The sequence below is a fragment of the Lissotriton helveticus genome, chromosome 6 (assembly GCF_964261635.1).
Source record: "Lissotriton helveticus chromosome 6, aLisHel1.1, whole genome shotgun sequence".
NCBI classification, from domain to species: Eukaryota; Metazoa; Chordata; class Amphibia; order Caudata; family Salamandridae; genus Lissotriton; species Lissotriton helveticus.
In genome coordinates this window covers 1,147,906,420-1,147,932,115 of record NC_136067.1, presented here as the reverse complement: position 1 = coordinate 1,147,932,115, position 25,696 = coordinate 1,147,906,420, and the positions used below count along the sequence as shown (strand labels likewise).

The 25,696-nt window shown below is 42.0% G+C and overlaps 2 protein-coding genes across 2 annotated transcripts in view; one reads left to right on the top strand and one right to left on the bottom strand.

Annotated features, from left to right (window-relative positions):
* NT5DC1 (5'-nucleotidase domain containing 1) overlaps positions 1 to 25,696 on the bottom strand; it is a 1,533,630-nt gene that overhangs the window by 1,133,894 nt on the left and 374,040 nt on the right. The window lies entirely within an intron of this gene.
* The window catches only part of COL10A1 (collagen type X alpha 1 chain), a 34,792-nt gene continuing 10,970 nt past the window's right edge, over positions 1,875 to 25,696 (top strand). Inside the window, exon 1 of the mRNA XM_078648806.1 lies at positions 1,875 to 2,016. Coding sequence (XP_078504932.1) covers positions 1,875 to 2,016 — 142 coding nt within the window. The remainder of the gene's footprint in view (positions 2,017 to 25,696) is intronic.

The window sequence follows — 25,696 nt, the reverse complement described above, 5'->3', positions numbered from 1 at the left end:
CCCGTTGCATCCTGACAAGGTTACCACAGACACCAGGGAGTTTCAGGGTGGATCCTTAAATTGAAGCGCTCGCATGGATCAGACAATAAGGATTCTGTAGCCATTAGGACCTTTCTAAACCTGGTGTTTAACAGTGGAATGGAAAGGCGGATGGGTTCATTCCTTCGGTACTCACAGGACTCAATCTTGAATTCAACTTTGCTTTAGGAGGAGGCAACTAGGATGGAAAGAGAACAGGGAGCTGAGCATTTTAGATGACCCCACTTGGTTGCCATGTTTTGTTTGCTCATAGTCAACAAATTCCATAGCCTGGTAAGATAACAGTTCAGATTCCATGATGGCTTTGAAAGCTGAATGTCTCATTACTTGCCAATATGATTGTAGTTTCCAGGGTCTTTACGGCCAAATGATGGTAATGTGAAGATGATGTTTTGAGGTACTCGTATCAGTCAACCAAGCACCTAAATAACTATAAGCAGTGGTGGTGCCCTCCAACCATAACCCCCTGCACAAATTAAGCACTCAATTCTTATTGGTTTGTGAAGGTGATATTTCCCCCTTTTGTTACTACAGTCTTTTTGACAACCTTCCAGCACATGTGCTGGTATGTGTAGAAGGAGAGCTCTACTGTAACATTTTCAGGAACTATGCCACATCCTGGGGCAGAAATCCCTCCCTCAAACGTGGCGCAAACCCATCACTTAGGTAAAATCTGCATTTAACCTTGTTTTAAACTATGTTTTTTCTAGCTGTGCCTAAAGACTGTGAGGTAAACCAAGGTACCACTCAGGAGAAAATGTAATACACTTTTTTAAGTGTTACAACATAATTTGGCAAGCACAGAGTGCTACAACTAAACTGCCACCACCTCATACATCACAAAGTGAAATTCTTACCTGAACTAACATGCCTGCGTAAGATACTTTTCCAATGTAATTAGTGCTTCATGCCTGCTAGGGAGGAGCTTAAGCTCTGGCCAACTTATCCCACAAACTGTATATATACACTTCACGGTGAGAGTTTAATAACAACCTCTCCATGACACCGGCTGTAACAGCAACTGGATGCCGCCACTGGCTTGGAACTCACAAATGCGGGTAAGCTTCTGCTGGGATGTGGTTTGGTTTATTTTCCCAATTTATTTATGAAACCGCGGTTCACTTGATACAGGGATAGGCATAAAAAGTCGATTTCCGATATCATTCACCAATAGAGAGACAGTACAAATAATTCTTGCATAGTTGTTTTCAAGACAATTTTTAAGACCTTAATGTTATGGAAAAGCAAATGAGCCCTGGATAAATTCGTTTAAGGAAGTGCGTTTGAATTACGGACTGCAAAATGCTCCTGCATGAGTTATTTGTCAGAAACCAGTAATTTTAAAAATATATTTCAATTTTAATAAGCACATCTAAGGAGGCAACTGAATTCGGTCGTCCGCGACTGCTCGTAGAAATGATATCGCAGAAATCAAGGGTCAATTATTTAGGAAAGCATTTCACTTTTGCATGGCGCGACAACCTCACAAAAAAAACCTTCACAAAGTAAACCGATGTATCAAGTTCAGCATAGTAAAAATAAAGATAGTCAAAAAACATGAAGAAAAGGAAAGCGGTTGCTTGAATTTTCTCTGAACGGTTAACACTTGCATTGTTAAGAAACTACACAGAACAGTGCGGTGTCTAATGGCGCGTGGACACGAATGAACAAAATAATACTTGGATAAATTAATTGAATTATCGACAGGCCGAAATAGTAAATTTAGAGATGCGTTGATAGCTGAATTGGACGAAATTACCTTTTGTCTACAAACATTAACTAATGCAAAAAAAAAATGTTTTCTTCAACTTTTTTTTTAGAAATTAATAAGGACTATGCAGCTGCAAACGCTCTTCCTGCTGCTGCTATGGCCGTACCGGAGCCACTCTGCCGGCTACTACGTGGAAAGATACTCGAAGCAGTCGAGCGTGAAGGGGCCGCCGCCATACCTGCCGCTCAACAACGTGAAGAGCCAAGGTAAGCGCCGTCCTCGCGACTTCGCGCCAAAACCTATACTTTGAGCCGCGCAACAAACACTGATTATTTCAATAACTGTAATTGGTCCCGCAGGGCCGGCACTGTAATCACTTTCACAATCTTAGTAGCGACACGTCTTCCATGCGTATACTATCCTTCTTAAAGGTCTAATCTAAAATGTGCTTAACTGATTCAGAGCCTAGGCTGTCACTGGTGCCCCAACGGCAGCCATCAGTCACCGAGGACATTTTGCTGGCTTTGCACCAGTGAGTGCTACGCTCTGTGCGGCAGATATTAGAAATGAATACTTAGGGGCAGATTTACAAGCCCCATACGCCACATTTGAGCAGCCGTTGCGTCAGCGGCGCAAAGCCAGCGCCATGCTGCGGGGTATTTACAACGTGATGCATCTAGGGAGATGCGTCACATTGTAAAGCCCTGCGTCACATGTGGGCGTTCCGGCGCAGGGGGGGCGTTCCGGCGCAGGAACCCCTTGGAAAAGTGGCTGAGTGAAATCTACAAGATTTCACTCAGTCACTTTTACGGCCATGCTGTGTCAAAACCCTGCGCCTGCTTGAAGCAGGCGTAAGGATTGACGCAGCATGTTAGGCATAGAGGCACCCCGAACCTTGCTGGCGCTGTGTCGTGCTTGCGACGCGACTCCAGCAATTCGCTGCCTTTTCCGCTGCGGGGGTGCGACACGCATCTGCCCATCCGTGCGCCACGGTGCGCCGCATTGTAAATGCGGCACATCAGTGGTGGCGCACGGGTAGTTTGGCGTGTCGCTACTGTTCTGGCGCATCCCTGCTGATTAGCAGGGATGCGCCAGAAGTTGTAAATCTGCCCCTTACACTTTAAGACTGCAAGCACTTCTGCCCTCCACATAGGGGTAGTAAACGCTGTATAATCTACTACCACTATTTTGCGAAGTGTTTCGTAAATGCTGGATTACAATACAGAGACTACATTTTAAGTTAGGAATATGTTTTTACGTGGAGCAACAGAAGAGGTGTTCAAATGCAAAGCAGTGAGGGCACAAGGGTTCAGCTTACATATGTTGCACGTGTGCAAATGCAATTATGTTTCAATGTATGTCATCTACAAAGGTATGTGGAAAGTTACCCCAACTTCAGTTCTGCTGATGACCTCAGCATTATATTTTGTCAAATGCAGAAAGTAGCTTTTTTAACAATGACCAGAATCTTGCAGAGGAATCTAGGTTCAGAGGCATTTCTTCATTCATTTGTTCAGAGACAGTTCCTCAATAGGATATGTAGTCTATGATCTTCATGCTGTGACAAACAGGAGTTAAGTCCAGTTTGCCTCTAGTCTCTTTGCCTTTCAAAACAAAGGGCACTGTAGGAAAGTCCAAAGGCTGTAGATCCCTCAGTGGCTTCTTTAATGCTGGGCACAGAACTCATCTGCGGGGCACGCTGGTTTTAGTGGTTATCATAGTCTACAATGGAAAAATATTTCGATTGTAGCTGGGAATATTGAATACTGAATTTCGACGGGACAGAATTGTTGTAATCATATTCTTTCCCGTCGATTTCAGGATTCCATATTCCCAGCCTACACCATGCCAGATATATGCCCAAACCGTAACTCAACTAACTGCATTTGCAAAATGCCTACAGTTTTTTGTTTTACAACACCTGCCCCTTATGATGCAGTAGCTGCAACCCCCCCCCTCCCCCCCCCAAAAAACAGCATTCTGTGAATGGCATTGTAAGAACATCCAGTTGTTCCCCTGGACTATTGCCTTCTTCCCAGTGCTAACAGCCCTCGTTCACACAGCAGTATCTGTATGTCACAGACAGCTTCCACCTTCAAAATGGATACCACACCCTTCAGGTGTTGCTCTGCACAATCAATAGTCTGCAACCACAATTGCAGTTGCAAAACACTGACATCTGGAAGGAGGAAGGGCAAGTCATGCTCTGTCTGCATTCCAATACATAATGAGTTGAAAGTGCACATGTGACCTGAATAATTTTTTTACTAGCATTGTACCTTTAGTATATTGCAATTGTAAAAATACATTGGGCCCTAAATCCCAAGATGGAACAGTCGGATACCACAATCGAAGGTAGATTATATAATGAAAGGGCTGTACAGAATGGCAATCCATGTAGGTTAGGCACCACTGCTACGTTTGGAAAATATCCTCTAGAGAAGATTAGGATTTAGGTGCATAAAAAGTTTGTAACCTGACACATACTGTAAATGCCAATGTTGTTGCATGCAATATTTGCAAAACTAATATAACATTCTTTTTAGGTCTGGGTTGAGAATGCAGCTTCTAGACCATATGTGTTTAACAGAAAAAGATCTTACAGAACTATTAATGAGACAGGAGCTTTGACTCCGCCCACATGGTGATCATCTTGAGTACTGCATTTGATTTGGCAGAAGTTGTCTGCTGCTCTGAAAAAGAGTGCTTGTAAAGCACTTTTTGCTTTGTGGCAAGGGTTATGCTCAATACAACAGGACTGAGTTTGTTATGGTGATGAGCTAATGATTAAGGCTTTAGGCCTGATCTGATTTTTTTTTACTTAAAGCTTCAACCTAGCCAGCAGGTCTATGTATTTATTATGAAATGTATGTGTTAAAACCATTGGCCATTTAAGGGACATTGCTATTTCACTGAGTTGAAACTCACAGATTAATGTAGTAGGCAAGTGTTGATTATCACCCCTGACTAACTCTTAAGGTACAAGATTTTCACTGAGATAACATGTTTAACTGCTCTTCGAAGGTGCTGAATATTGTTTTGCCAAATGCAGTTTTTTACACATTTTTTATTTACTGACTGTATGCCTGATGGTTGGGTTGCCTTGTGGGTCAGCTTAGGCTCAATACAATATGCCTTATTTGGTTACGGTGAAAATACATTGAAAAAGGCTATAGGCCTTATTGAGTCATTAGGAAATGTTACATCAGATAGCCTGGGTTTGATCTGTTTATTATAAAAGTCCTGCCAAAGGCATTTGGCCTGACTTCAGGGTATAACGTAAGGAGACGCATACTGCCCCCCCTTTCCTCACAGTGGACACCATGAGACGCTACCACACCCAACGGGACCCACCACTCATATGATCTTCCTTCTCCTCCTCCCCCACCGCCAGCGTGCAATTGCATCTTCACATATACCGCACTGCTCACATGTCCACCATGCCTTGATCGCCACTCGCTGCGAACCTGCCTGACCCGCACTGGCGAGTATGTTGCCCCTCCCGCGTCCACGCCCCCACACGTCCAACCTTCACTTGGGGTTCTGCCACCGGTAGCCACACGACAAATACTGTCTTGCCATACCCACCACACCCCCAAGACGGTGACCCCCCCTTAAACACTTGGCATGCAGGCGAGCCACCCGCCATGGTCTCTTGCCTACTCGCCCGCTAGACCACTACCGCCGCATTGTCGCCGCACTTCCCTTCTTACACCCATGGCACTCTTTACCTCCATTCCCTTCCCCTCTAGTATATATTTTTCATGTTACTGTTCTACAGTTTATTGATACACTGGTCCCGTTCCCCTTTGGACCAGACCTTTCCAAGCTGGATATTATACATGCAACACCATGGGGCCTTTGAGAGTGACAGCCATGGCTGAAATGACCCTTTCTGATTACAAGTACAAGCACCAAACACCCTCAACAGAGTGGATAAACTGTATAGATGTTCGCTCGCCGACACACTTAGGTTGCTGACTGGCCTCATCCCTCACTGATACTACCCCACGTCCCCTTGGGAGGCGTGCTCCTCTGATACTCCTCATACCACGCGCGTATCGAACCGGCCTCAATTCACTTGCAGACATCGATGAGTGCTAGCATGGCCCTATACCCACGGGTTCACACATACTACGCACGAAAAAGTAAAAAAAAAAACTCTACAGACCCACCTCTTCACATCACCAACTGAATGTATAATTATATAATGTTCGAATCGACCGCTAACGCCGCCGAACCTCAGGGTTGTCGGCCTTGAGGCTGTGTTCACTAAACACTTACGGAACAACCCAATGTGCATGCGGCTGGCCCAAATGGGTTGTAAGCGAAACGCTGTGTGATGCTCCTGTTGATCAATAAAGGTCTTAAAATATAAAAATAAAAAAAAAAGGCATTTGGCCTGACTTACCTATTGTGAAAAGCATTAGTTAAAGTTGACAGGATTTAATGGGTGGATTATTATTACACTTTGTTAAAGGCTGTAGAATAGATTTTTGAATAAACATTGTTTATCGCGAAAACGTTTCCCGCAGGAAATTACAACGTGGTCATTACAACGACCGCATTGTAACCACGCATACCATTACTCCGCAAGGCGGAACAACGACTTGTGGAGGAGGCTGGATGGGCGGTGGTCGGCATTCTGGTCACTGAATGGATAGCGGGATAGTGGCGACTGCATAGCCCATCCAGTCCTCTGTGGCTTAATTACCAAAACCAACCCGTAACTGGGGTTACATTACTCCTACCATTGAACAGTTGTATCGCTTCTACCATGAACTAGGTCCGAGTCACGCATGGAATACCCATCAGCCATTCCGCACTGCTCCGTTACCTGCTCTTGATGCAAGTTAATGAGAGGCAAAATGTTTTCAGGCACAATATTTTAAAAGTCCTGATGATGATCCTATAGTTATGTTAAGGATTGAAACGCCGTCAACACAGTTGTCAACCTTATACACTGTGATTTATGTGCTACTTTATAAGTAAAGGTGACCTTCCCCATTTGTTGTCTGTTCCATTGTAATGATCCCATACAGACAACCACAAGCTGCCTGAGCCTTCTGTTGTTTTCCTTGTTATGTGAGTTTATGGACACAGGCTTGTGTCCCACTGTTATTAATTCACATGTTTTGTATATTCTATATAATTGCATATTAAACCGCCTTTTTTCCGGCTGGATTAAAGGCTCAAATATAGTACTGATTGAGGCTATATTTATTTGATGTCTAATCATTGTTTTTCTCAGGGACCACTATCTCTCGAAATATGATTACATATCTGGCTTGATGTCAAAAAGTGATCATGCATCTTAATGGGACTCGTTAACTGGTTGGTTAAATAGTGGAAAAGTGGCCACCCCAAATGTGTTGAATTGGGGTGTTAAGTAGTGCGTTGCCCTCCATTACAATTGCTTTTTTCCCCTTATACCACCAGAGGCATCTGCAATTTTCCAAACTTCTTGATATATCCGTCCTGTGGTCCCTGCATTCGCCCGGGGTCCTGGCAAAACCCAGACAGGACCATCACCTCTATCGGTGCCTTGGTGTAATCATTGGAATACCTGGCCAACTCCAAGGTCTGTACACCACATCAAGAAATCAGTCCATATATTAGTGGGGCACTGGAAAAAGATATGTACATCATTAGCTTCCACACTACCACACCTTTTACACTGCGGGGAGGCAGGGGGACAAACAGCAATTTTAAATTGTGTCCAATAAAGCTGATTGATTGTGAAGAAATGGTTCCTCTTTAAATTGGCTGGTTTAAAAACCCCTCCATTACAATTGTGACATGGAATATAGCTGGTTGTTTGAATAACCTAGGAGGGAATCCAGAATTTGGATGTATTCAGTTCTGTGGTAATCTGTTTACAAGAAACATGGGCACCTGTCGCTTTTGAGGTTGAACATTTCTTTGTGATTAGCTGTCCCGCTGTTAAGTTAAGAGAGGCCATGTTAATGGTGGTATAGCCATACTACTTGTTCACAAACGTCATTTGGACATGCAGGTGTTTTGTCCTCAATCAAATCTATTACATTGTATTGTATACCCAGAGCAGACTTCAGGTCACTACTCTGTTCTTCCTTTTATTTTGGTAAATTTTTATATTTTACCAAGAAAATAACCATTTGTTAAGTGAGTGCTTGTATTAACAGTGTCATGTGTAAAGTAGGTATTTTGTAAGGTCCTAACTATGTGAGGTCTTAATGCTATGGTTTCCAAACATTCACTAGATCTATTTGCAGGATATAGAACAGGAAGAGGATGTTAATATACCTGCCACTATATTCCCTCCCTGCTCCTCTTGGAGGCGTAAAGGGAACATGATTTATTTGTCCTCTATGGGAGATTACTGAGGGAAATTTCAGCTAATTTCACTCATGTTCCAGCAATATCAACTATGATAATTGACAAAGTTATACGTTTGTAATTGGTTTTCCCTAGTTATTGGATTTAAAGGTGATAAATAATATTTGGAGTGACCACAATATTCTCCTTCTTACCAGCAATGGGAAACCTGATGATATACATTAATGGCAGATGCCTGATAGTGGTGATGTGTTATTTAGCGCTGTGAATAGGAACATTTTATGGACTAAGAAAGATAAGCACTCACAATCAGTAGAATTAAGGAAAATTACTGAAAACCATACCCCATTAGGTTGGCTTCCTGCTGACATATTTGAGGAGCATATAGAAATATTTGTGAGAGAAACCCCAAATGCAAAAAATCCATAAGGGAATCCAATAATTTTGATAAATTGTTTGTTTTTAACAAGCTTATTAACCATTTGCAAAGAAGGCAATACACCTTTTACTCTAAGGAACGTAATAAGTGGAGCTCTCATTTGAAAAGAAGAAGAGATAGGTGGGTAAGAATACAAAAAAGACGTATCTCTGATAACATCTTGGTAAAAATAACAGAAGCAGTAAACTGTAAAAATCAAAAAACCTTTTGAAATATTATAGGGAAAAATGGCAGCTCTTTTTCTAAACCCAAGATAAATAATATTATTAGCATGGAATGGCAAGAATACATAACCTCTCCCTATGCTTTGAATTTACAGATGCCCAGCAACAGTGATACAGAGTCCCTAGATGAGGTATCAGTCAGGAGATGATCTGCCCCTTTCCCTCCTTCTAGACAGGAGGTGTTGCATTATCTTAAGGCTGCTAGGAATACATGCAAGAGGTGCAGACCAACTACCTATCACTATCATAAAATTGGATCTGGACTTATCGGCCTCCTACTCAATGGCACTTTTCCTCTACTATTATTATACCGCGGTGGTCCCTAGTTCATGGAGCGGTAGTGTTATCTTGCTGTTACATAAAGAAGGCCCTTAACACATACCTAGCAATTATAGGCAGATTACTTTGTTGGACGCCAAAGGAAAGATTTTTCTAAATGTGTCTTATCTAATCTACTAGAATGAGTGGAGGAAAACAATATTATACCATTAGAGCAGGCAGGGTTTAAAGCCGGTCACTAAACACTGGATAATATAATTGTAATTCATCTTATATTGGAGAAGTATGTGAAACGGAGGGGAATGTCTATCTATGCGCCTATATTGATTTTTCAACTGCCTGTGATCTCATAGACGGGCAGACCCTTTGGAGAAAGTTGAGTGCCATGGGAATGCCAGGGGGTCTCCTAAAACGTATCATTGCTCTTCACACCGCTACCTGAAGTCATGTTATGTTAGGAGGTAGGCGAGGTATGACTCAGAAAATCCCTACCAGAAATGGCTTGAAAAAAGGATGCCTGTTGGCGCCCCGCATTTTATCACTGTATATGGCAGGTCTGCCCACTGTGTTGAGTGAAGTTACTGGAGATGCCCCAAAATTAGGCTCCCGTTCTTTAGGTACACTCCTTTATGCAAATAATATTATCTTGCTAGGCCGGACTCCTAAAGGCCTTCAGAGATGTCTCAATGCCTTGTCCTCTTTCTCAGATGCTTAGTTCCTGAAGGTTAAAATAAATAAAACTAAAGTCATGAGGTTTTATCCAAAGGAGTGTCGGATTAACACTAAGGGAAGATTCTTCGCACTATTTGCAGTTTAAATTCCATGGTTTCAATAGAAGCCCCACGGCTAGAATTAGGATTGGTGAGCACTTTTATAAGAGGACTAGCTACTATTTTGTAATGGTATAATTGCATACTACATGCCAACGAAAAGTCTTGAAGGAGTCTTATAGCTTTGGAATGTTTTGTTTCTATTGTAAAGGCTGGATCGTTTTTAACTAACATTTTAACAGCACTTCATCACTTTTCTTTGTCTAGATTAGATATCCAGAGCATGAGCTATGCTCACCTTAAAAATTATTTAAAGCACACAATGAAAAATTGCTTCAAGGAAAATGATATAGAAATATGTAGAGCGAAATCCAGTTTCCATTGTATTATTCAATCATGTCAGGGAGCAGTCCCCCAAGCTAATTTGAATTGGGACCTTGAACATAGGTTGCAAAGGTGTATAATGCTATGTAGGTCTGAAATGTTTACCGCTAAAAACTGTGATGGATGCATGGCAGAATGCAGTTTGGGCTGAGAGAATATGGGCCTTCTGTTATTAGGTTGTACAGACCATTGAACATGTTCTATTAGTCTGTCCCGTTTTAAAAGTTTACCAACAGAGATTTTTAAAACCACTTGAAAAAAATATGGTATTACAACAACTAAAGCTGCAATTGAGGTGATCAATTATCCATGTAATGAATTAATGTGTTGTCAAATTTCTTAATTTATTAGTTCCTTATTAAAGTTGTATTAATCAATGTAATTTTGTGTATTGTATATCTCATTGTAAGATCTCTCTAATAAAGCCTTGAACCTCGAATGCCCTCTTCCAACAAAACCTCAAATAATATTCCCACACAAGGCAATAACCAGAATTATATTCACAGTAAATGCTTTTGTATGCCACTTTAAATGACCTGGAATAATTCATGAGAAACAAAGGAAATAACAGAAATCCCTTTTCGAAAACTTCTGCTGCACATCAAGGGATAATTAGCTGGCGCTGAATAAACTTATATAGTTTCATTGCTACGTGGAGTAATCTTGTAAAAGTAGTCAAAAATTTGGTCCAAATCACAGTACACACAGAGCTTCTTTTGCTGTGTGTTTGGCACCAGGGAAGGAAAGCTTAGAGATAGGAACGTCTTTGATGTCAAATTCTGTTTTTCCATGCTCGAGTTTCAAAAATATTGCTGCACTTGCATTTTTCAAATGATTAGCATACTCACATCTACAATTAGAATGCGATTTCTTACAAAGCCAATAGAAAAGAAAAAAAGACTAACACCAAAGCTGCAATCCAAGAAATATACTGACAAAGGAAAACATGTTTTTGATTTATCAAAATCTTCAATGTAGTCTAACATCTTTTAAAATGTAATTCAATTTGGAATCAAATGAAATTTAGTTAAGAAATGTAATTAGGCATGCTGATAAATCAGCTGGTTGAAGGATAAGATCACTATTGGTACAAATGGGCGTTGAATTTAATAAACTATCCACTTGTCCTGTAACAAAATCTACTGGTTCCTTTGGTGCCATGCAGCACAGCGACACATTATGGCAACAAACATTATATAAGAGCTCTGATAATAGCCTCCCCGATTACGCCAAGGCTCATATAATAGTAGGGTTTGAATACTAGCAGTTCTCTTCTTTTGACACCTTTCCGCAGATCTACATACTGGCCTGGAGGTAGCAATAAGCAATAGTACCAGAGGTGGAATGCCATTTTGAGTACAGGCGAAGATACTAACTTGCATGTTTTAGGGGTTTTCACTAGCTCTTCTTTAATCTTATCCCATACTTAGAAAGGTTGGAAATGTACTCCTGACAAGGGCAGAGTTAACACTTCTTCTTCAGTGTTCGGAAAAAAGTGGTTGGAGGGAAAGTGAACTTTTATACGCTGAACAGGTTTTCGCATGAGCAAATCTGCATATGCATATTTGCATGTTCTAAAATGCAGTTCAAAAATATTTTCCAGGAGTACGATATTCAGGCCTACTTCTGTAAATTCTTGTGAATTCATGAAAGCCCTAAATCTGCACTAATGCATGGACATATACCATGGGTGCAATTTTGTTAATTCTTAAAGAATTGTGCCCCCATTAGGCTTAGTATCAAGTAAAAATGTGCCTGCAAGGGATTTTATTTGGACAGAGTGATTCTTTTTTTTTTTTTGTAATAAAATATTTTTTTATATAAAAAATATTTTATATAAAATAATAAAATAAAATAAAAAAAAATTAATAAAACAACAAATTTCACCCTTATTATTTATCCTATGCCTTGAGCCTTTCCTGGAACGCATTCGCAATAATAACATGATTACTGGTTTTAAATTCTCCTCTACTCATGCAAAAATTTCTGCTTATGCGGATGATATCTTAGTTTACATGTCTAACCCTGTTGATTCCTTGCCTCATTTTATGACTGAAGTCCAACTTTACTCCTCCATCTCTGGATATAAACTTAATGTATCTAAAACCGAAGTTCTACCCTTAAACTCTGATTGCTCCCGATTCATGTTTAGTGATACTGAATTTACTTGGTGTCCTTCCAAAATTAAATATTTGGGTATATGGTTTTTTTCCACCCATACTGATACTATCAAATTTACCTTTAATAATTTGATTCAGAAACTACAAGCTCTTCTCCTCCTGTGGTCCCCGCTTTTTCTCTCCTGGTGGGGCAGACTAGATACTATAAAAATGATGATTACCCCGCATGTGTTGTATACTATCTCTATGCTGCCCAACAAAATTCCCAATGTTTATTTTTCCCGTATAAACTCTATATGTACAAAATTTCTTTGGAATAATAAACGCCCTCGTATTGCCTTGCTTAAACTTACACGTCCTAAAAATGAAGGTGGTGTTCGTTTTCCTTTGTTTAAAGCCTACCATACCGCTTTTCTTCTTAAACAATCATTTTCCTTAGCTTATGATTTTCAAACCATGCCAGTCCCCAAATGGGTTATTTTTGAACGTTTACTTTTGAAGGATTTTCCTTTTAAACATGTTGCTTTTATGTCCAACTGTTCCTTTATCTCTCAATATCCCATTTTAAAATATTCACAAACTCTTATCTCTGCTACCTTTTCTAAAGATGTACACCCTTTGCACTGTTTTTTATCTTCCATTATTTGGTATAATACATTTCTCAAATATAAGGGTAAATCTTTTTACTACAAATATTGGAAGGAGAAGAATGTCTCTTTTGTATATCAATTCCTTCATCAATTCAATAATATTCCCTTCCACGATTTACAACTTAGTTACGACCTTCCTGATGCTCTTTTTGGTGAATACACTATTATTGCCACTGCTATTCAATCCCACTTAGCTACCTTCTCACTTCCAACTGAATTTCCTGTTGTTACTCCTCCATCTCCTTTATATCCTTTATTTTCTACCCACACTCCTAAGGCTGCTCTTGTTTATAACATATTACTATCTGCTTCTCACCTCCATTCTAAATCAACTGTTGAAGTTATTTGGGAAAATGATTTATCTGTATCCTTCTCTATTAATATGTGGGAGAAAATTTGGTCCAAGTTGTTTAAAGTTTCTGCTGCTGCACGTGTGACTCAATCCCTTTATTTTGTATACTGTAGAGCGGTTATTACTCCCGTTAGTATTTGTAAATTTTCCCCTGATTCCTCTCCCTTATGTTGGTCTTGTTCTAATGCTTCAGGAACATTAATCCATTTATTATATGAATGTGCTACGGTTTCCTCCTTTTGTAACTCAGTTTGGAAGGTTTGCATGTCGATTTTTAAGTTTAATACTGCTATAACTTTTAAGCATGTTTTTCCAGGTTCCCTTTCGCCTGATATAGATTTAGCCTCATATGAATCTAGACTGTTAGACCTTTTTATTGCTCTAGCCCTTAAAGTCATTCTATCATCATGGAAAGATAATTCTAAAATATCTTTCTCCATGTGGTGGAATTTTCTTTGTGATGAACATAGAATTTCTACTGTCTCCTCTTCCTCCATTTCTCAAAAAATAAAATCTGATCTTCTCTGGCTCCCCTTTGTCTCCTATCTTTCCTCTACTACTCTAGCCCACTGAGTTTTCTCCGATTTTTCCTTTTCTTTTCTCTCTTCTTTCTCTTATCTTCTTTCTTTTCTTTCTTTCCTTTTCTCTTATCCTTCCTCTTCTCCTGCATACCCCTTTTTGTTATTTCCTGATATGCTTGATTTCATAATGTTCTGCCTGATTATATTTCCCTATTCTTGTTCATATATTGCAATTGTTTGGTATGCACTTTGTTTTATCTGCAAAATCTTTCAATAAAAATTTCTTAAACATAAAAAAAAGTGTGATTCTTTTTCAAAATTCTTCAGATTCAATATCTATAAGTTTCGAACCTATGTGTATTTATTCAAAAATACAGGCAGTTAATGCATAATTCATTATGCATTACCTGCCTGTATTTTTTAATAAATACACATAGGTTAAAAACTTATAGATATTGAATCTGAAGAATTTTGGAAAAAGAATCAATCTGTCCGAATAAAATCCCTTGCAGGCACATTTTTACTTGATACTGTTAACTTCGCCCAAGCCTCCAAGGGTATATTGGGTTCCCCCACGTTTTTACCTAATTAGGCTCGGCGTTAACCAAGACCTTTTGTTTTTGTCAAAGAGTCGCAGCATTCTTCTCTTTCACAAAGACCATTTGGCACACAAAGTAGTTTTGTTCAGTGCCAGGAACTACTGCGGCAATGTGTGCTTTTTAAAACCAAATAATATTTGTGCTTGCTGCCAATGTTTGTTATAATGGTGAGTGCACAGAAGCTCCCACAACAGTAAAGTTTTACCAAAATGATGTCAAAATAAGAGATGCATTGACAAAACCAAAAGGCTGACCACCAATGTCAGACATATTGGCTTTGCGAAATATTGTTTATTTTCATGTTCCCAATATTTTTATTGAAATGGCTATACTGATCTTCCATTATGAATATGTTTGGGAAATACTAGCAAGCTTCAACACATTTTACTAAATTATGCTTTAAAGAAATAGTACCTGAAATTTCGCAGTAGTTTAGCAAAACATTTTTTCCTAGTTGTATTTTTCGTGAACATTTTACTTTGAAAGCAAAGAATCATCTATCTTGCTTTCAAGCTTCTGCAAATATTTGCATCTAATCAGAGAGCATTCTGGGAGCATTATATGTAGCCTCATATTGTTAAACTTTGCAAACATGTGTACACAAATTTTATACTGAGACCACTGTCAGTAGTGCATTCAGAGTTTTCACTCTAACCACTTTTTTCCAAACGCTGGAAGAAGAAGTGTTACTTCTATCCTTGTCAGGAGTAACTTTGCAGCATTTCTCAGTATGGGAAAAGATTAGAGAGGAGCTAGTGAAAACCCCTACAACATGCAAGTTAGTAGCTTTGCATATACTCAAAAGGGCATTCCAACCCTAGAACTATTGCTTATCGCTACCTCCAGCCCAGTATGTAGATCTGCGGAAAGGTGGCAAAATAAGAGAACTGCTAGTATTCAAAGTCTACTATATTATGAGCCCCGGCATAATCAGAGAGGCTATTATCAGAGGGATTATATAATGCTTGTTGCCATAATATGTCGCTGCGCTACATAGCATCAAAGGGACATGCGGATTTTGTTACAGGACAAGTAGATTTAAGAAGCAAACTGTCCCATAGGCATGTAGATATTTTATTAAATTCCACACCCCTTCCAGCCCTTATTTAGAGTTTAATATATAGATAATATTGTGAAAATATAAATAACAAATACAGTAAACAACCAGGCTTCAACAATATTTGCGTGTTTAGCCATGCCAATAAGGCATTATAGCATTGCAATGTAACCCAGAAATGCCGCTAAGGTATAAAACAGCAACTACCAACAAGCTTGCACTACTACCATTAGTGCAATGCAGTTTTGATTCAAGGCTGTAAGCCATCACTTAGTAAAGCAATGTGGTAATGCACCCTTGAAAGTCAGCAATATTGATAGGCAGAACTCAAGCTAGTATGTACGGCATTTCTGTAATCCAAGAATATGGAAGAATGCCACCTAGAAGCAACCTGTTGTAGTGCACCATTGTAATTCAGCATTCAGCAGGGGTGTCAAGCCACAAACACCACCTAGCAGCGGCTTGTGGTACTGCATCCAGTGATGGAAATCCTGTTGAGTGAAAACTGGTTTACAATCTATTATGCTTTTGTTGGGCTTAAAGTAATTTTTAAATATCTCACAAGTGATCACATGCAAAAAAGGATTTTCGAGGCACAAACTTGCTGAGCGCCTTTGGGCCAGAACTGCCAGAGCATATGCTATTTGCTAAGTAATGCTTTGGGCACACTAATTACACCTACACATAAATAAACAAGTGTTTTATAAACAAGTGAACTATCTTATCTTCAGTCGATCACTAAAGATTCTACTATTCTACAAGCATACCTCCCTTTCTAATGCATTCCGGCATTTCAGATTTTAAAAAAGGGCAGGTGTCCTTAAGAAGGTTACTGTAGCGTGCAGCACTAGACAAAAATAATATTATTTCTAACAATAATGTTACTAAATAGAACTGCATTAACTTTAGCAGTTATCATTTTAAAAACATTTCTCCTGATCTTTTGCGCGATTATAATAGTAACAAATAAAACTGTGAATACAAAAATATAGTAAGATGTAAAAAAATGCAATCACTACAGAACTAAAACGTCACTCTTTCCCTTAACTGAGCTACAGAATAGCCCTTGACACAATTTTATTAAGACAGGGGATTCGGGGGCAGCCAACCAAAGGGAGGTCTGCCCCCCGATGGTATTTTGGACGGCTGCTCAGGGTTTGGACGGGCTTTGGGATACTTAGATAGCCCAAGGGATATATATATATATGACCCTTCTAAGCTACCTTCTACCATTTTGTCTAGTGACACTGTGGCTGGTACCTGGTAGTTGGGATTTTTTGAGGTTTGTCAGGTAGTGTTATTATATTGTAATATCTGTGCCCCGGTCGGTGAAGGGCAGTTTAGCACTCCTCCCCAATCTTTCAGTCTCCTTACTTGTGGGTATGTCGGTGCCGGCGTGTCCAGTGAGGGTGGGTTGGCCCAGGCTAGGAAGCTGCTTGTGGTGCATCGACTCATTGGTGGGGGACTCCGCAGCATGGCAGTTGCCACATAAAGAAAGTGGCAGGGGTTGCAGAGGTGGGGTGGGGCCTATTTACCGCTGAGCCAGCACCCAGGAACTTCAGCAATCCAGGTAGGAGGGTAGGCTATTCCTGCACTCAATGAGTGGCCCCCGCGGAGTCTGCGGTGGACTGTGGGACTGTGCTGCGTCTCAGTATGCCTGTGGCTCCAGTAATCGGGTGGAGCTGGTGCTCGTCTGCGCACCATCATCTCATAACAACTTGGCTTAGCACGAGGCCTCTCAGTAAGCAGTAGAGGCCTCGCAGCTGCAGAATGTAGGTGGGGCCGAGGGCTGGACTAGGCATGTGCAAAGCCTCTCCGTTATTGGTAAAGGCCTTGCAGATTGCATAAGTTGGCGGGCCACTGCAGAGGCGTGCATGGTCCTGGGAAAAAAGAAGGAAAAGGGGTGAGCGCTACAGGGAGACCCTTTTCTGGCTGGTAAAGAAGTGTCTGAAAGGAGGGAGAAAAAGGGGGCATTGGTTTGAGCTTTGTAGAGAATGATTTTTTCCATCAGATGTGGGGCACCAGGCATTTAGTTGTACAGATGGGTGTATGTAACTAGGGGTATATATAGCATTTAATAGGACAGTGATAGCTAGCTTGTAGGCGTGCCAGTATGAATCAGGGCCCCTGGTGTACAGGCAGTGAGCAGGAGAGGAAGGACAGCTTTGAAGGGGTTTTTCTTTGGGGGAGCGTGAAAGCTTAAGCAAGAGGGACAGGTAGGGGTTGGGCAGAGGGGTGTGCGTGGTAATACAAGGGATTTGGTGTAGAAGGCCCACGCATTAAGGCTAACCGTAGGGCAGTGTTTCCGGAAGTATGTTAGGCGGTGGGAGGAGTCTTGCTTATTAATTGTGCATGTTGTCAACTTTTGTTTCTGTTCCAAGTTCTGTTCCCGGGTCTCAGGCTGCAGGTTTACAGATATTTATTATGGATCACCCCTTCGTTCAGTAGGCAGAGCGATACGCAAGATCCAGCAGCCATTGGCCAAATTTAGGTTTTAATGTTACAGTTTTCCACCAGTTGGTATGATAAAAGAGGTTTGGGTTGGAGAGAGCTTTTCCACTGAATGAATAGGCTTTTAATAGGGGTTAAGCGTTTTGACATAAGCCTGATACTCTTAGGAGAGAATGACTTAGTGGTGCAGAAAGGATTAACATTGATAAAATGCATGAAAACAGATTTGAGGGAGATCCCCAAGTTGTGGGCTGGCAGCCACGTGATAGGGACTGAGTTTTGTAACACGAAGGGCTTGGCAGAGGGCAGTCTTGCCAGCTGCTATAGAGAGGGCCAGTTTGGGTGGTGTTGTACATTCGGCTCTTCGGTGTGACGACGTGGAATTCTTCAGCGGGGATGGGGTACATTTGTCATACATAGGCATGGAACCCTATTTGTTATAGATAAAACTGGTGTTGGCTAAGGTGCTTAATATTAGCAAATCGGGATGGTTGTAACCCTAGGGAAACAGTGGAGGGGTTGGGGATGACAGAAGAAATGTGGGGGGCACTTATGCCCCACCTTACTTTTCCTTGGTGGAGGATGGCAGAGAAGTTACCATGGTTTACTGAAGCTTATTGGTTTTTTTTTTTTTTGGTTTTTTTTTGAATGACAAAAAAATATTTTATTGAACATAAACTGCAAAACCTTACAACACAGTGACAAACAATAAAAGATGAACAAATATTCGGTGAGTTCCTTTCAAAATAAATCTCTCCACAGGAATGCAGATAGGCCTACCTAGCCTTTGCTCCTGCTACAGAGACGATTGCGTGTCAAGGTCATGTTAGTTAACATCCACTGGCAAATGGCATGGTTTGGATAAAGTGCCAAACACTTAGAACTTCTCTTTTTTTTTTTACTTTTTCAATGTTTTTTAAACAATGTCATAGCAAACACACGGAAACAATAGTTCCAGTTAAATAATTGCATTAGGGCTCTGTCTGCAGAGCATGTCCCATGATGAGGAAAGTGAATTTGTCAAGGAAATCAGTTGCAGATTTTTTCATGGAGGTGAGTTTTTAGAATAAACTTAAAGCCCAGAGACGCAACAAGGACACATGCACATGAAAACGCATCACTCATCATGGCAGCGCTTTTGATTTTTTTCTTTAATGCCAATGCGTGCACTGATACCCCAGGGATTGAAACAGAGATTAAAGATTCTCATTTGTAATGCCTGTTTACTATTCAGCAACCGTGTCCTCTACCATTTTCCCCAGTTAAATGCCCTCTTGGCATCTCCCCGTTTATGTCAATTTGGTTGATAAATTTCTTATGATCTTTTCAATCGGTGAGTGCAGGATTTTGTTGCAATGTGGTGGCATACTTGAAACTTAAGGCATGTTGCTCAAACCCTAAACATTTTTAACCCACTTGGAAATTGATGTACTCATTTGTAATTGTGGCTGGCTTCATTGGCATTAAATAGAAAAGACATGAAGAATGATGAGATTCCACATTTAGAAGTATAACAATAATGGTCCTCTTTCAACTCAATCTTTGCAGTCACCGGTGTTAAAAAACACAGAAGGACTGCATACCCTGCAATCTCCTAGCTGGTCTGTGTCTTCGAGGTCAGGTTTACTCAGTGTTCCACTTCGTGTAAAAGGAGTTTTCGATCTGAGACTCTGCTGTGGTACTTTTCAAACAGAAAAAGCTACAGCTGCTTCGATACCTTCTAAAGGACTATTAGGACATTGTAATGCTGGAAGCGCCATTGAAGACAATGGAGTGTTCCGGGGGTTCAAATGGCTCCAACATTCCAATGTTTGTTGTTCACAGCTCGGGCTCACTGAGGCCTTTGTTTTGATTTGTTAGAACATTCTGCCCTCTAGTGGCGGAATAGTCTAATCACCTTATAGCCCGCTCTAGCTGGGCCACACCGGCCATCAAAGGCCTGATCCATTTTTAAAGGCCCTCGTTACCGCTGGAGTGGGCCTTTAATGGCCAGCACAGTCCGCCACAAGGCTATAGTGATCACTGATGATCACCTTTGATGATTTTCCACAGACCAGTAAGGGATCTTCATTTTTTTCTTTTTTTTTGAAAACCTTTATTGAAAAAGACAAAGAATTACATGCGCAGGCCCACAACCACCCGGCCGGCCGCAAACATAGCAGGTACAAGATCAGGAGTATTGCACATCAGGATGGTAATCAGGATCTTCGACGAAATATCAAACGTGGTTGTGGTAGTCGCGATGCAGAGGATAAAAGAAGGTTTCATTTTTAACTTATAAGAAAGAGTGGTGGCTGCGTCATCGATGGCGTCACACCTTACAGGAGTAATACAATAGGAGACGGGGGGGGACGTACCCCAATTACAACGGAAGTCAGGTGAGGACCTTAGCAAGTATTAAATCTGGCCAGCCGCCGAGGCAGAGCCGGGCAAATGGCCATAAAACAGTATGCGACATTGCTGAGTACCATCCCATATAACCCACCCCCAAAAGACAGGGAGTAAAAGGCACGTTAAGACGCCAACGAGAAAAGAGGTGTAGAGAAAGAAAACAGCCAACCCTACGAAAGGGGAAAGCACCCTCCCAGAGACGGAAAGGAGCAATAGGGACCATAGAACAAAACAAACTAAAATAACAAACCCCCCCCCACACCCGCCACCCTGCACCCCTGTAATGGCTACGGCCTAACCCACTAACAGCGTGCCTGTCGCCCCGGAAGTGCCCCACAGAAGGGAAAGAAATATAATGGAAGAGGAGAGAAACAAACACACTCCCGGACTCATATAACCCCCCGCCAGTGGCAACCCCCCCAAGGCATGTACGTCACCAATAAAAGCAAATATCGATCATCGACATGAGGAGGCAACACCCAAAATACCCCCCCACCCTGTACTCTGTGAATCACCCGGTGCAATCCCGGAAGAAATCAACTTAACAATCCCAAAAACTAAAATCAGCTCTGGAAGGTTCGGTGTCCTACTGAAACACATATCGCCAAAGTCAAAACAATTACATGCAGGAGAAGCATCTCAGGCAGTCCGAAGCAGTGGAGAGGATAAAATCAGCCCTGTCCGGTGCGAATCATCCAAAGGGGGCCGAAGCGTTCATGCCAGTTTAAGTCCACGAAGACGAAACAAAGACCTGGCACTAAATGGCGGCATCCACATAGCCGACAGGGAAGGATGAAGACAAAGGGCCGTTTTCTCCAACAGTACCTTGAGAAGTGCCCTTGGCGATCAGCAGCTCCAGCGACGATATACCACCGAGCAGGGATCACAGAGGGAGAGCGAACCACAGTTGTAGGTGTAGGATGAATGAGGCCAGGATCTTCCAAACAGGCGAAATCAGGCTGCCGCTCGGGGACCCCGAAATGGCGGGCCAAACCGATCACCGGGACCATAGAGGGCTGTCCATACAGCGCGGCATCAGCGTCTGGCCGCGAGCAAATGTCATCCAGTTTTGCGGCCATTCGGTCATATGTGACGGAGAATTGAGAGCGGAGCGCCTCAATGGCGGCCATTACTGACCTCAACGACAGTGCGCCGTCCGCCCCCTCCATCCCGGCGGGCAAAGGACGGAGGAGGAAACAAGCCCCAGGGACTCCCGAGGCTCTAGGCGCACACTCGGACGATGACAACAGCAGGCGCGCCCCAAGCTGGCAACACCGACATCGTCGCCGCACGCGGGGGCCAGCCCTTCAACCCGGGCTCCTCAGCAGGGTTTTGGGCGTGCAGCCCCCTACCGCGGCTCCGGACACTCTCAGTACGTCACAACGCCATATCTTAGGCACTCACTGGGAACTGGAGCAGAAATCGGTTAGCAGAAAAGTTCAAGTCCGGAGGACCGGACCAAGCCTCGGTCCCACAGCGGTTGTTGTTCGATTCCAACCCGGATGGGTCAGAAATCGAGGTCCCGGCGGCAGCCCTGGAGCAGCCCAAAGATGGAACTCGACATAACTCCGTCACCGAATCGGGTAGAAAATCCGGGATTGCACCAGCGGCATCAGGCGATCTTCACACACACAGGCATCGGGCACGGGAAAAGGATATTTAACAGGATAAACGGGCTGCCGGCGGAGGTCAGCGGAGCCGGGAGCTTACGTGGCCATCTTGGTTCGTGGCGTGGCTCCTCCCTGAAGCTTATTGTTGTTGTCAGCTGCAGTTCAGGCTGAAAGGGAACAGGTAGGCAAGTTCACACCTGGATGAGCCAGGTAGTTTAAGGTTCTGTAGGAAGTTTAATGGGTTAAGAGGTTAATAGATGTAGGAAAGAGAGAAGGGATTTTAGAAGTCTCAGTTGCAGTTAACCAGTCCTGGAGCATATACAATACTGGTGTATTAAATGGTTACGAAGGGGGATTGATATTTTAGTGGTTGGGGGTAGCTTAACATAGGTGTGAAACTTGTACAGTGATATTGTAGTTTTGTAAGGCAAAGGCCAAGGTTGATTTCTGTGATGTGCACCTGTTTCATTAAAACAGCCACATCCACACAAACCTGGTGTCAGTGGTCTGTGCTGCTTCCCTCTTCCTCCAAAGTGAGGTTTATGTTAAAAGAATGTTGCAATCACAGCACTTTAGCTGAAAAGATGTAATGTTATGGCGATACCGGCCAAAACCTGATGTTAGTGCAGCTGGTCATTGGAAGATGAAAATAACAAAACAATAGCAGATAAAAGATTCCTACTGGAGGCACATATCACAATGTACACTAGACTTTGCTGTCCTCTCTAATATAACATAGTATGTGAGTGAATATATAAGGAGGGTAACTCAACCATGAGCTAATATCTACTTCAGGCTATCTCGGATTCGTAATGCAAAGCCTTATTCAGGCATGACCTGCATCCATAATTCAAAATATGTTTGGGGTGCCTGACCTGCCAAGCCTTGACATTTTGTGCTGAACAGGGTGTGGTGTTATGATTAGGCTCACAGTTTTTTGATTTTGAAACCTCTATTTTCATGTGTCTGTTTATTTTTTTCTTAAAAAAGGAAAATGTAAAAACGTGACTTCTGTTGAAAATCTCAATGCAGTCAATTTGACCAACTAATTTCCAAATTGACAGTTATGGGAGTTAAAACAAAATGGTACAAGATTTCCCAATGACGATCAAATAGCTGCAGTTAGGCATGTTTCTACTACAATGCTAATGTTTTAACATGAGTATTATCACCTTCGGTGCTCATGACGAGCTTCAGTGCTGGGCGTTCCATTGTCTGGGCGGAGTCATGACGAGCCTAGCTCGTCACAAGCACCGCGGCGCAGCGCACGACCCCCCTCCCCCCCCCCCCCGAGTCGCGGAGAAATTAGCCCCGCGGCGAAGGGGTTAAGTGGCTGCTTATAGTGCTAAAACCCATCACATGTCCAAGGGCCAAATGTACAAACCTTAAGAATAGCGATTGCCAAATAGGCATTTTTTCCGAATTGCACTTTAGTAATTACTATTCTAATATGAATATTTTATTATTAAATTAGCGATTCAAAGTGGATCGCAAATTGACCTACCTCATGAACATTAATGAGGTAGGTTGCAATTTGCGAACCATTAGGAGTGATAGCAATCACAGGGATGTGGCCTGCTAAGGTCAGCAGACCACCATGTCTGAGATTCCTTTTAAATAAAGAAATATATATATTTTTTAAATGTAACCTGTTTGCATTTAAGGAAAACAGGATGCATTTAAAACAAAAATGAAAAGTGAAAGTTTAATTTTTTAAGAATAGGCAGTGGTCCTTTGGTCCACTGCCTACTTTTAAATAATATTTTGTCAACATTCACAAAGAAGAAGGGGTTTGGGATTACCACCTCTTTTGAGGAACTGGTAAAATATTAATGTTTTTCAAACATAATTTGGCCGCAAAACATTAATGCATACCACCATTGGATTAATGGGAAAGATGTAATTCACTGTGTACTATTAGATTAACTCCAGCTCAGCCTCAGATTATATCTACGCGCGTTCGCCTTTTGATGGCGGAGTTATTAAAATGAGCTGAGAGCGGGCACCTGCCACCGTGAATAATGAATGCACCTTCTGGGCGTTTCCATCAGCGCTGCTTCTCTCCCTCCCACTACCTCTGTGTCCCTCCCCTCCAATCCGCCCACTCTTCTCTCTCCTTCCACCCGCGCTGCTTCTCTCTGCTTCCACCCGCGCTGCTTCTCTCTCCTTCCACCCGCGCTGATTCTCTCTCCTTCCACCCGCGCTGATTCTCTCTCCTTCCACCTGCGCTGCTTCTCTCTCCTTCCAACCGCACTGCTTCTCTCCCCTTCCACCTGCGCTACTTCTCTCGCCTTCCACCTGCGCTGCTTCTCTCTCCTTCCACCCGCGCTGCTTCTCTCTCCTTTCACCTGCGCTGCTTCTCTCTCCTTCCACCCGCACTGCTTCTCTCTTCCACCCGTGCTGGTTCTCTCCCTCCCACTACATCTGTGTCCCTCTCCTCCCACCCTCGCTGCTTCTCTCTCCTTCTACCCTTGTTTTACTAGGACCTAGGCGTTTTGGTGCTTGTGACATGCACGGAGCCTTGCTCCCTTTCTTTCTCTAGCCACTTCAATGTTAGTTTCGGCATTTACACCAGCAAAAACGATTTTGTAGGGCATTTTCTTTCTAGTTGAAGAAACTGTGTTGAGTCTGTGTAAAAAACCTAATTTTTTATGTCATTGAAATGAGTATAAGTATGCAAACACGCTCTGCATTTATTTCAATTCCCCAGTCATTTCACCGATTTACACAAATGAGTTCCTAGTTGTTGCAAACGAAATAAACCTCCCGTCACTATATCAGCATGCATTTTTGAGCATTGCCTGTTTTCTATTGTCTTGTTGATACCGGAAGGCAGTGGGTAGACCTTCAGACGGGCACTGTCAGCTTCTTATATTGACAACTGTGAGGGGGACGGCAAAATTGTTCCCTCTTTGCACCTGCTTCTTAGAACTTTTGGCGTTGAGCACCAGCAGGACCTGGCCTACTTAAAGCCCTTGCTGACGTGATATGTCAGTGATAGATATCCGATAACCGTGCACGGGACATAAAGCAGAGGGAATTATCTTATGTATAGTGGCCTGGATAACAGAAAACGCTATCACTAGAAATAAACGATATGGCTTAAATGAGTGAGGCACAGTGCAAAGAATTGTAATAACACTTGCAGTCCATATTAGAACATCTTTGTGGCTATCCACAATACCTCGTTAACTTCTTTGTAAAGGTGTAATCAAAATCGGTGCTCAAATGGAACTCTCGCAGTCATTCAGTACCTATTACCTGATGTTGATAAGTGCCAGGAATCAGGGCTTTAAGTGGCCCAGGTCTTGCCTGTGCACAATTAATGACCCGTGAGGTATTGCGGACTAAAAGATTGAAATAACAAAAACCTTCTCATATTTGGGTGTCATGTTCCACCAAGAAGACACATGGGCACAGGCAATAAGATCTAAAAAACTCTGTTTTATTAACACTATATCTGCACTCACCCAGTTGTCGAAAAGATTAGGGAAAAGACCACTGGTGGAACTTTTACAAATGTATCGGGCTAAAAGTATTTCCACTGTAACCTATGGTTCTGGGGTCTGGGGCATTGCAAATACAAATTCTCTATAAGTAGTGGAAAATAAATTCCTAAGATATCTATTGTCGGTACCCAGAACAACATTTGCTCACGTCTGTCATGCCGAATTGGGTTTAACGTATTTGTCTGACATTATTAAACTTGAGCCAGTCTTATTGTGGCATCGAGTATGGACCAAAGAAGAACCCACATTAAATAGGGATATTTTAAAGGATA